This window comes from Hyposmocoma kahamanoa, unplaced genomic scaffold (assembly GCF_003589595.1).
Source record: "Hyposmocoma kahamanoa isolate Upper Pololo Valley unplaced genomic scaffold, ASM358959v1 224, whole genome shotgun sequence".
Taxonomy (NCBI): Eukaryota; Metazoa; Arthropoda; class Insecta; order Lepidoptera; family Cosmopterigidae; genus Hyposmocoma; species Hyposmocoma kahamanoa.
The window spans coordinates 2885972-2898972 of NW_020653743.1; the positions used below are offsets into that span (position 1 = coordinate 2885972).

The window sequence follows — 13001 nt, forward strand, 5'->3', positions numbered from 1 at the left end:
ATTCATTCAAAATTATATACATTCAAATGGACGAGAATGGGACAGGGTGAGTTGGTTAAAGGCTGATAGGGAGAGTATAAAATCAACAATGTTGTTTTATCGGTGTTCAGAACAATTTATTAGCGTAATTTACAGTATAAGCAACGCCTCCGAGAGGTTGTGATAACGGGCAAACTGCTGAGCTAGTCTGGCCGCGTTCATATACGTCACATACCGCTCTCCATGTCTATTGAACGATACCTTCGCCCATGATTTGATAAGCCTTGGTAACTGCGTGAGTAATGTCGGCAGCAGGCTTGTCCGCATTTAACAGCCATGTGCTGCCACTCTCCCCTTGCTTGTATGCGTCGATTACACCCCGTGCAGCGGACTCTGGACTGCGAAAATGAAAGTGAAATTTGATTGATTTGACATGTAGAACACAGCTAGTTCTTTTTGGTTCATTAGCTTCACGTTCATTAGTGAGTCTGGCTGCTGCTTTCGCCAAATAATGAGTTGATTATGCCAAAGAGAAATGGCACCAGCTTCAGCACAATATCCAAAGGCTTGATCTTCTTGTATATCTTCTTGCTAATCTTGTATTTTCTTAATTTTTGTTAAGAGAGCAAAATATTCATTGTTTTTTACTTACCTCTGCATTGGAAATTCCTTTAGTTTCTTCTCCATTACATTCTCAATGTTCTTATCAAAACTGCCGAGCTTCTGCTGTGAGAGTATTGAGGTATTTGTTACACCTGGGCAAATCGCGATCACACGAACGCCTGTAGTTTTGTAGTAGTCTTTGTGCTGTAAATAGGTGAAATTTTGGTTGATGGAATAGTTTTAGTTTCTAGTTGAAGAAGTATGAAACCAAATACGAGCACATATGAAAGCACTGCTTCGTTTTGATGGACTAACTGTCGTGCCTTGTATACTTAAATGAAGTCACGACTTTTTTGACGTTACGATGACAAACTACCGTGACAATGGAAAGAGCTACAACAACAGTCGTCTGACATTAAATAAATCGACACGATAAAAATGTGACGACAGATAATCGCAGCTTCAAACGATTCTGTCGTACAAACGACAAGGCGGCTGCCGGGAACCGATAAATTGTTATCCAACTATAAATTAATCGTTACGACATAATGGCAAAGCGCCTAAGAGATTCGTATGCGACGCAGAGCTCACGCTAAAATTGCCTTTGCTAATATACATTTACGTATAACGTAGCAGTAGAGCTTCTTGTGGAAGAGTTCGTCCAGGGAAGTACTGCCACCTTACCTATTTCTGCCGTCAAGCAGGCATTGCTACGTACGGGGCTTGAAAAATAAGAGTGCTGGTGAAATTACAGGCACATGAGACTTGTCAACATATTATGCCGCAGGGTGACAGGCGCAGTGATAGTGCCCCTCAGATCTTTGCAATATAGAGCTCTGAGTGGCACTGTAACTGTTATGGACAGGCCTGTTACGTACCATCAGGCGCACGACTTGTTCGTCCCGTCACTTGATGTTATAAACAAAAAAAAAGAAACGTTTTAGGACTGCCTTTCACTATAAAATATTAAAGGTACTGACAGGTACATCCTTGCGATTTTATTATAGGTATGTTATTGTATAATTATGACCAAGACCTGAACAAGGGCAATAAACCTTGACAATCATGTAACAGCTGCCATCTGTTGGCCTTTTCGATTACTATTAGAAACGCATCGCGGATTTACGTAGTACCATCAATAGATCAGCATTATGTATTAAAATAAGCGTCTCAATAAACGGACTTACGAATGCGACATTTCTTTGTATGAGATTGGGTATCTATATAAGTATAGTATAATATTATCTGTGGTAATACAGTCCTGGGCGGTTGTTAGCATTTTACAAATAACCGAGTATATTTATGATTCTAGAAGATAATATGTGCAAGTTACTGCTGTCTAGAAAAAATTCAAAATTTTGTTAGGAACAATAAATAAATAAATAAACAAGTATCATACATTTTAACTCCTTGTATTTAACTGCGTTTCCTTAAAAAATAAAAAAAGCTCTGTTTATTCTTTTCTATATATCGAGTATATAACCAGAAACGAAGACAAAAACTTCTTTTCCGTTAAAAAGACGCGCTGTAACACTTATTAGCACACAAGATACTATGTTACCCGATATGCATGGGTCAATGTACATTATTGTGCAACTGACAATATGCAACGTCGCACCCTACATTAGGCACGTGTAAAATGTATAAATTATAATTTTCAGTACAATAAAGTTACTCCGTGGTATCGGTCGAGTATTACTTCTACAGCATCTTTGACATCTCCCTGCATCGTCTCGCAGATATCACCTGACATATTCTGACATATTACTGTACGAGTCCTTCGACCCGGATCCATATGTTCGTGCTTCGAGTTTTGATTCTTTGGTGAGTATTGTATCTCAGACTACGATTAGCGCATACACTTAACTGGCCTCCCAGAAGCGGGTCACACCAGTTAAGTTGAGACGAGTGGTCAACGAGCGTACGAAGAGTGCAAAATCGCAATGACAATTTTGACATAAATTCAACAATTGATAGTGACATTTATATAAAACAGTGACATTTTATACAAAACAGTGACATTTGTGAGTGCATAAATATATTGCAGTGTAAATTGAAATCACCGTAACAACAACGGTAAGAACGAATAGACTTTCATTGCATATCGTCACGACATAAGTGGCAGTACATTTACAAGATTTGATCTGCATTTTATTGACATAAATATATTACAGTGAAAATTGACATCGCCGTAACCGCAACGGTTTAATCTACATTTTATTGCCATTATCGTTGGCAGTATACACCCAGTGCAATGCAATGCAAATGGAAGAACTTCTTGGATTCATCCTCGAGAAAGACGGAAGGTTACCTACAAAAAAGGGTAATCGCCCTTGTCAGTTTATGGGCAGAATTTGACAGCAATAATGCTCAACTTTCATACTCTGAATATGAAAATACGCATGATTACTACGTAAACAATATCTACAATGACACAAAAAATCTTTATGACACAATACGCAACCGACTTATGAACTATTTTCCCAACATGGAAAGGGCAGGTATGAAGCTAGCAGCAGACGAGTTGAAGAGTGAGCAGAAGTCCAATTTTCGTGCATTACTACGCCAAATAAATAATGTTGACTTTGACAAAATAACAGAAAAATGGGAACTGGAGGATGACTTAAAAAATTTTCAGTCACGGTGGGAGAATATTGACAAATTGTATTTAAAAATCGACAGCGTATCAAGCGACGGAGATAAGAAGTTTGAAGAAGAATATTTTTCTTTTGAGAAAAATTACAGGGACATGAAACGGATTTTAAATAAGAAAATTTTATCAACTGTGCATCAATTCGAATCTACGCCAAAATTAGAAGTACCACCGTATATTCAATGACCATGGGGCAATCTCTGTGCGACACCTGTCGCAAAGAAATGTACTAATAGGTGGATCAAATTGCAAGCACGCGACACGTGGCTATACTCATGTTGCAGCGAGTGCCGCGTTCGAATCATGTGTTCGTCGGAAATAGAAACTAAAAAATTACGAGACAATGGACTATTAAGCCCGGAATCAGGATGTGTGATTAAAGGAGATAAGTTAATAATATATTGTCAGCATGACTATATCAAACAAGTAACTATACGTCCCACCATTGCCCTTGACATGCAAGACACTCATTAATCATGAATATATCATTACCTGACAATTTTATTCCTGAAAACCACGAAAAAACATATGAAGAAATCCAACAGAAGATTGACATCACAAAGCAACAACAATTAGAACAGTTTACCAACAGCAATAACACGCACTACATTATTATCTACACAAGTATCATTGGACTAGTATTATCATTACTCGGGATCTTAGCATGCTACATAAAATCTAAGCGATGCAACTTGCAAGAAAGAGCGCCTGCGCAACAAAGTTCTACTCATCTCTCTGCCATGGATGAGACGTCACTCACTGACGTAATAGTCACTACGCCACGCTCTATGTTGCCGCCCGGAAGAATGACTCGCGCATTGAGAGGTTCCATGGCGAGTGTGGACACCGGTACCTCGCCAACGATGTTGAAGAAAATTCACTTCGATTTAAATAATTCTATAAACCTAGTTAGTTAATACTTTTGTTGCTCTTAATTAATTTTTATATTAAATTTTTAAGTTGACAATTCATAGTGACATGTAAGTGAAATATTTAAGAACATCTTTTATACTTTAAGTTGGAATATTTAAAAATTTTACATGGTTATTTTATAGGATTTACACTTCGCATTTTTACGATTTTTATTGACATTTTTACTTTATTTCTTCCTTGTGTGTTGGGAGTATTTACGGGCCAACGTACATTATTGTGCAACTGACAATACAGTTACTCCGTGGTATCGGTCGAGTATTATTTCTACAGCATCTTTGACATCTCCCTGCATCATCTCGCTGATATCACCTGACATATTTTGACGTATTTCTGTACGAGACAAACAGCTCGTACACGATGGTTTTCGAGTTTTCAGCCGCTATTATTAGGTCTTATTCTATTAAGGTTTTACAGCGGACTTTTGCAAATGGTATTTTGATATGTGCGTCTAGGTTTCATGTATGAAATAGAAGCCGGGATCCGACCGACTTGCGAGATAAACCGTGCCCTGTGATTGGCAGAGATGCCGCGATACATCATACTCCGTATTATTAGATATTTTGAACATAAGTTTTTTAAGACACGGGGTTATACGTGTTGTTTACTACAATTTTGGTAATACGTGGAAAATTTTAGGCAAGCCGGTGGGAATCGAGTTATATGGACGCCTAGTCACTGTCAGGTAAATGGGCCTTTTATCATTTTTAAATATCAACTCTCGTTTGCGCTGAAATCACAAATTCGAAAACTGAAATAGTACAGCGCCAACAACTGATGCGGAGCACATTTCAAAGAGTTCAATAGTTTTTGACGTTCATATGACCGATATAACCATTACTCTCCTACATCACTTGTACCTATCCACCCTTCTTCTGGGCGAAAAATGACTCCAAAGGGCGAAAGTTTCACATGTATGGCGGCCATCTTGGAAAATGGCGGAATCAAAATTCTAACCCCAGATTTGTAACCTAAGCCCCCATACACGTCCGCATGCCAAATTTCGGCCGGATTGGACTACCTTTTTTTCGGGCCGCCATTTTGAGTCGGCCATCTTGAAAAAAATTTGTCACCGGCAGTTGACCCCCGCCGCCCTCTATGATATTTAGTCGAGCACCCCCCCACCTACCTCTTGTAGTTTTCAAGATATAAAGCTCTGCAATTTGTATGGCGGCCATCTTGTTTTTACGAATTTCGAATTTTTTTCACTTCCGGTAGAAACTGACCAGGCCATTTTTAGTAAGAACACCTTTCCGGTAGGTCTTATACTTGTGCAAATTTTGAAGATTTTGGATTTTTCTGGTACTCACGGGACCCTCTACGAGTCTAGTACATTATTTTTACCCACCGGAACTCCTTCTGGGAGAACAATTATGTCAGTATCTAGTTAGATCAGCGGTAATGGAATATTAAATATTTAATTTTTTATGACGACATCCCTCAATTGTTTCGAATCCGGGCTGGCCAATCGGAGCGCAGATATAACAGTAATGATTTAGCAAAATAGTTTTCAAACAAATTAAATGACATTTCGTCTCTATTTCTGGTTATATACTCGATGTTTCTATATTACAATATACACTTACACCAATACAATTACTGAACTGTAGAACAGCACTTTTCGTGGCACAATAGATGGGCACCAACGGCGTTTGAATAAGCGCAGCAATAGAAGCTATGTTGATCACTGTACCACCTTTGCCGCCGTGGTCTTTACGCATCAGCTCTAATGCTTTTAGAGTTGAGGTCACCACGGCCGTCTAAAAAAAGATTTTATCACTTTACCCACATGCCAATGTAGCCGTGATAGCCTAGTGGTTTGTCCTACCGCCTATCAAACTGATCTTGTGATGTTGCATAAAATAGTAAATTCCAAATTAGATACTGATATCTTAAGCCATGTTTCACTGAAGGCTACTAATAGGTCTAGCCGAAGGCAACATTTGTTTTCGGTGCCCTCTACTACAAATAATGTGTCATATAATAGTCCTCTTATACGCCTATGCAGACAGTATAATGTCTTATCTAAAGATCTCGATGTGTTCCACCAGAGCACTAACACATTCGTAAAAATTATAAAGAACCATGACTGTTACGGCACGCGAACACCTCACAGAGTGAAATATTTTCTTTTAAAGTATATCATTGTTTATAAGACTTAGATAGCCATATATAAATTTTAAATGTTATTTCAATGTTGTGCGCGGTTGTTATTGAGATATAAATTTGTTTGTTTTTGTTATAGTGTTATGGTTTTAGGTGTATTGTATAATTTGTATCTTGTAACTGTGCCAAAATAAATAAATAAATAAAGAAAATAAAAAATAAACAGAGGCCGAGGAGAATCCGAGCTCGCACATCTGAGTTGGCCGACTCGTGTCAGGATCCCGATTCAGAACGTTTCGATATTTTAACCGAATCGTTCGATTGTATATCTTTTCGAATCGAAGGGCTTTCCGAGCTATTCAGAACATTCGAGTTAAACGTCCGACTCGGATTCGGATACGATATCGTTGTCCAACAGCGTTTACCGAGTTAGTCGATGAAATGGATTACAAGAAAAATGAAAATTCTTTTATATACATTTTTAAAACTTTAAAGGCCTAAAATATAGGAATGCATTATTAGTCTTGCATTAAAATTTTTTTTTTTTTTTTTATGTTAACTAGTAGGCAAACGAGCAGACAAGCCACTTGATGGGAGGTGGTCATTGTCGCCCATGGACACGAGCAATACCAGAGGCATCACCCATGCGTTGCCGACTCCGGAGAACCTTGTTTACACGTCTTTTGAAGAACTCCATGTTATAGCGCAAGGGGAACACTTCAGGAGGAAGGCCATTCCACATCTTACTGGTTCGGGGAAGGAACGAACGAGATGCTCGAGTGGTCGTGACGTGCCAAGCATCGAGGAAGTGGGGATGGAGTCTTCTCCTTCGGCGGGTCGTGCAGTGGTAAAAGAGTGACGGAGGCACCAACTCAAAGAGTTCGTCTGAGCACTCCCCGTTATACTTATAAATTAATAAAGTTAAACAAAATCCAGACTTTATTTAAAATCAATAAGACGTTCTTGCTTTATAAAACTTTCATTCGATAACTGTATTCTGAGTAACGTCTGTAATACGACAGTTTGACGTTCGATTCGGATGTCGTGATTAAAAATGAAAAGAAATCGGTCGATGACTGTTATCGTAAAGATCTGAATCGACCACCTGATCTGTGCAACAATCGTGGAAACCTAAGAACTCAATAAGAGGTTCTAAATACGACAGTATTTTTGGGTGTATGTTACGCGGTTACTCTGAATTTGTGAACCATTTCGAGGATTCTTTTTTTTGTTGGAAGAGGTACTTCAATAGTAGTTCTATTTAAATTTGAAGAAAATGTTCCACCTCTAAGGGTGACAAATTCAATAAAAAAATCTTGGGAAATAGACGTAATTCCACAAACTTATGAGGTTAGTTTTTATTTTATAAAAAGCATTTTGGTTACAATGCTATTGTCTAAAGTCCAACCTTCGCAGCTATTTGACTTTAATGAAGTGAAGATCTATTTAATTTACTCGCTACAAAAACTCGCCGTCGTTAAAAAAAGTATCTTAAACGTCTAGATATAAAATTCATAGTCGATTGAGATTACACAGTGACATTTGAAATGTTTGACCTTGAAAATAAGTATACACGTGTACCTTGAATCTATGTATGAACTTCGTCGTTGCCGTAGTTAACCAATCAATTAGAAGTTTATAGTAGGTGTTTTTATACAAAGGTCAATATTGAAATTAAGTAAGCTGTTACACATGGCGACTTTTTAGCAGCGACACAAACGCGCGATTGCTTCGCGACATTAGCGACATAAGGGTGGTTGCAAACACGCTATTGCATCGATGCAAACGTACAATTTCGATACTAACCCGCAACTACATCGATGGTGACGCGTTAAAAACATAGATTGCGTTTGCATCGCGATAATACCGCTGCTTATGAGTCGATACTACCTTAGCTCGAATTCAATTTTTTCTGGGACACTGGCTTTATTTCAGAATTTATTTTTTACAAACGTAATTAAATCCATTTGAAAAAAGTGTATCGTATAGTATATACTGTGTTCTATTTAGTTGATATTAAAAAATCATTCGTATATATTAAGTACTTATTGAATACAGCGGTTTTCTTGTAAAATTTCGAGGTAATTTTGTGAAACAAACATATTATAGTAATCAGTGTACTATTTAGCACTATTGTAGCGCAGTTTCGCCTATGATACGATACACGCAGAAATAACGCAGGAATATTCGGACTGTGTACAACTTAACGCTCGGGTGGTGGTACATAAAAGAATTTGAGCGCACTAAACATCGTGCTGCGTGGTCGTACCATTGTAGCATTGTTTATTTCGACCGTTGTTCTCGGACTGGTTAGCCGTCTGTCTATAAACTCCTGATGTTGCGGAACGACGAAACAGTGTTGGAGTTTTTACACAATTTTGAAGCTGAACTAATCATATTAGCTCCAAAAAATGTTCACCATAAAAAGATTATTGCTAGCGCATATTTAGGAGTGACGAAAGTAGTGGTCCACAGTCAATAGCCTCCTTTACACAGTCACACTACCGCGTGTGATCAGGAGCGCAAGCGGGAAAGCCTGCACGCGCATACGTAGTTGAAGGTTTTTAAACCAACTTTCTTTCGCGCGCGATTGCTCGTGTTTCTTTTGTTACAACGGAAAGAGCGTCCGTGTAAAGGCTAATCGCGCAGGTTAGACCGCGTGAAACTGGCGCGTGTTGAAGTGCGCAATTGCGCGCGCGTCTGGTGAGCGCAAGTCTTTCCCTTTTCCTTCCAACGTCTTTACACGCGCGCTCAATCGCTCACGATTGCCGTATCACGCGCGATAGAGTGTCTATGTAAATCCCGCTAACACGTCTGGAAATTTTATTGCGGCCATCTTGGATTATTACACGATATTTCGTTTAAAATTACGAAGCCGTTAGTATGGCCAGCTAAATATAAACTTCGGCTCTCATTGCTTCGTGAAGATAGACGCAAGTAACGCTCTAAATAAAGGTAGACGATTAAAGCGTTTGCGCAGAACGTTCTCGTAGTACGTCTCGAAATCAGATGGGTTTCTGAGCGAGAAGATGAACCCGATTCCTACTATATCTTTCTAATTTGTGAGTTAATTCTACTATTGTTCCGATTTGAAATGTTAAGTTTCCGATCGACCAGTTGTGAATCGCAATGATGCGCCTCGACTCGGAAAAGACGCAGTTACCGATCGGGAGAGGCAATCAAAATCAAGCTGTAATTCCGAATCCGAAATCGAAATGACGGCCCGAAATGTCACAGGGATCCTTTTTCTCTAAGCGTACCAACGATCTTCGATCGAGCGTCTGCATCGCTACTGCAAGGCGACTAAATTGCTGCAGACGCGCTGCTAAAACTGCGGAAGTGTACAACCGCTCTAAGTGAAGGTCGTATATATCCATATAATTCAAATGCCTCTGAAGATTGGACTTTGAAATGCAATAATAAGTTTTTTTGTTTTATTTTCGAGAATAACAATAAAAAATCTAGTAATACACAAAGTAAATAATCCATCTACAACAATATTATTATTAAATATTATTTAATTAGCGTGGTTTGTGAATAATACAAATTTAAAAACTTAAGTGTCGTTCAAATACACACATCAAAATCTCTCTAGGGATCATGCACGGTCTTGCCGTAACAAATACTGAAAATCAACTTTCGAACACTAAGAAAAATTCTTTCGATCCCACTGGATTCGAAACAGTGCCTTCTAGCAATCCGTGCTAGACGTTCTGCCAATTAAGACACGAAACAAACCAGCAGACCTTTCTTTTTGATTTTTACATCTAAAAGCTCACGGTAAAAATCAACTTTCGCACATAAGTTCCGAAAAATTCGGAAAAGCCCAGATTGAAACCCACCACCGTGACCTACACTGTTTTATTAATTAATTAGGTTACCACGGCTAGTCTATTTTTACCTCACTAGCTCGGAAAGATTTCTTAAAAAGGTTTTTTAAATTCGAACTTGTCGATGGACTGTGATGCACCTAAATCTTTGGATGAAAAAAAAACCTAATGACACGTTCAACTACGCGAATTGTCGTACATTATTTTTATGTAATATAAATCCGTTGGTATATCTTATTCTTATTATTGTTCAATTGACAACGATAACTCATTTTGTTTGTTATAATACAACTGTTTTTCTTTAATCTACCATTTTCCTCGCTGCAATGAGGTGAGAAGTTGTGTGTTTCACTCGGCAGCAACAAATAACTATTATATATTATGATAGTTTAATTCACTGGTTTTAATTTCATGGTTGTCATTTTAAAGCTGGACTCTTGCCCATTTACTTACCACATTAATATCAATTTGTTTCTTATAACTTTCCCAACTCTCATTCAGAATCCCAGCATTATTGATCACGACATCGATATCACCTTGTTTGCTCTTCACGGAGTTGAAGACACTGAACAACTGGTCATCATTGGTGACATCGCCTTTGTAAAACTGCACTTTGTTGGCGCCATATTTGGCGTTTAACTCGTGTTGTAGAGATTTGCCTTTATTTTCGTCTAAGTCGACTACTGCTACATGCTGTAAATTATGAAAAGTTCGTTGTTTGTATTCAAAAAATTACTCATAGAGTATCTGCGAAATCTTCAAAAATATCCATCGTAGCTCTTGATGTGCCGGGAACATATACGTTTTAGTTTAATTATTGTTCGTCAGTTTAATTGTAATCAAACTTCTCAATTAATTAATTAAACCTTATTTTATAATTTTATCAAATTAAATATTAACACGTTCCTATTTTATCATATTAATTTCCATTCAATCGTATTGTAATTTGTTGCACATAACAAATGGTATCTGTTAAACGGTAACTACATTAATTGTGTCTTAATTGAATAGACTGTTCATGTCTTGTGTTTAAATTAATATAATTAGCTTGTGTCATCCAATGTCTTTAGTATCACCTACTATGTTACGTGTCACGTGTGTTGTTGCCGGACGTCTGTGTCACGGTTTCCTTGGCAGCACAGCACACACGCTTTGTACTCTATATATTATATGTATTTAGTTTCAAATCCTTAGGTTATTATTACTATTATTATCAGTGTTATTATTATTATTATAAAATGCATGTGTACTGCGTTGATTATTTAAGGAATAAGTGATTTTATATTCTATGAAATGAATTAAAGAAATATTCTTTATAAAATTACAATTAAAATACAATACAATAGCTTTAGTATAATAGTAGTAGTAAGTTAATGTGCAACAGGCGACATTATTGCTATGTAGCAATTTCTTCCAGGCAACCTTTGGATAGACATTTCGGATATGCAAAAAGGGGTTCACCCCTTTTTGCATATCCGAAATGTCTATCCACCAAAGAATATCTTCATAAGTACACTACATAATAAGTAATAATAAAAATATATACATATACGTAGATAAATATACATATACATACTAATAATATTAATATTAATGCATACATAACAATAAATAAACAATAATATATATTAAATGCTTATATACATTTAAAGGAAAAAGAAAAATGAAGTATAAATGTAGGAAATATCAATAGTGTCGTTATAATTCGGTTTTCGGTGTAATGAAAATTCGAACTAACGTTATTTCGGACAAAATAAATTCGAGTTTGTGATAGGTTACCGACTTACCTTAACAGATTCATCCATTAAATATCGAACGACAATCTCCCCAATGCCGGAAGCAGCGCCAGTGATAATTACCACTTTATCTCTCCACTGGTACACCATGTTGCCACACTGCTTGTCAAGAACGAACTAATTGGTATACCTAGAGATTATCATTAGTTCTGATATAAAGTATTTTCCTTTACTCGAAGTTTTATTCATATACAGAGTGTTTAAAAAATGTGTATACAATTTAGCAAAGACCATTTTAGGTATATAAAGATACAAGTCCCCATTGATAACGTAGATTTAGATTTATTTAGTAGCAGTAGAGCTCCTTGTAAAAAGTGTTTTTTTTTTATGTGAAGAAATATATTCATTTCTTTATGAAAAATAAATAGTGACAGACATAACATTAATACAAGGAATGAAAATAAACTAGCTGTTCTTGATAGTCATCTTCACAAAGTCACAAATTCATTTAAGGTTGCCCCGTATACGCTTCTATAAAAAAATTGCCATTTACGAGGTTTAAAACTATACTAAGAGGGTACTATACAGCTTCTGCGTACTTGGATGACAATCGATGTAAGATGTTTAAATTAAACATTGTTTATTTATTTATTTATTTATTCGTGGAAAACCAACAGCTTAACAACAAATTAAAAACATCAACAAATACATTACAGCCAATTAAAGGTTTTCGCTTATAATAACATAATGACTAAACAATGAGCACTTACAAAGTGGTCACAGCAAATAAAATTATTACGTAACAAATACACTTAATATACTTATATATACATATATATACATACACACACATACATACATACACACATATATACATATGCATGCATGTACGCAATGCAAATCACATATATCCTAATACCTGCGCTACGAAATGATCGCCCATTAAACAAATGATATTTGTATTCAAATGTATATTTACAAAGACCAACCCCTAGAGTTTCTTGCTCATTTCATTATTACGAATGAGCAGTAGAGTTTAATCAGTATGTCGATTTCAATTGTAATTTGCTTACCAATGAAATAAAGGTTGCTTGACTTTGTTCATAGAGGGAACTACTGCCACAATATTTTATTATAATACCAAAGGAAGTAGAAAGCTTTTCG

General features: G+C 36.8%; 1 protein-coding gene across 1 annotated transcript; it reads right to left on the reverse strand.

The window, feature by feature from the left end:
- Positions 1 to 101: 101 nt before the first annotated feature.
- On the reverse strand, positions 102 to 11987 carry LOC113228161 (15-hydroxyprostaglandin dehydrogenase [NAD(+)]-like). The gene is made up of 5 exons (XM_026461381.1): positions 11889 to 11987; positions 10555 to 10794; positions 5752 to 5925; positions 632 to 786; positions 102 to 377 (listed from the first exon to the last, which is right to left on the reverse strand). Exons 1-5 carry the CDS (start codon positions 11985 to 11987, stop codon positions 227 to 229), a joined length of 819 nt encoding a protein of 272 aa, XP_026317166.1. The 3' UTR covers positions 102 to 226.
- Between the last annotated feature and the right edge of the window lie 1014 nt (positions 11988 to 13001).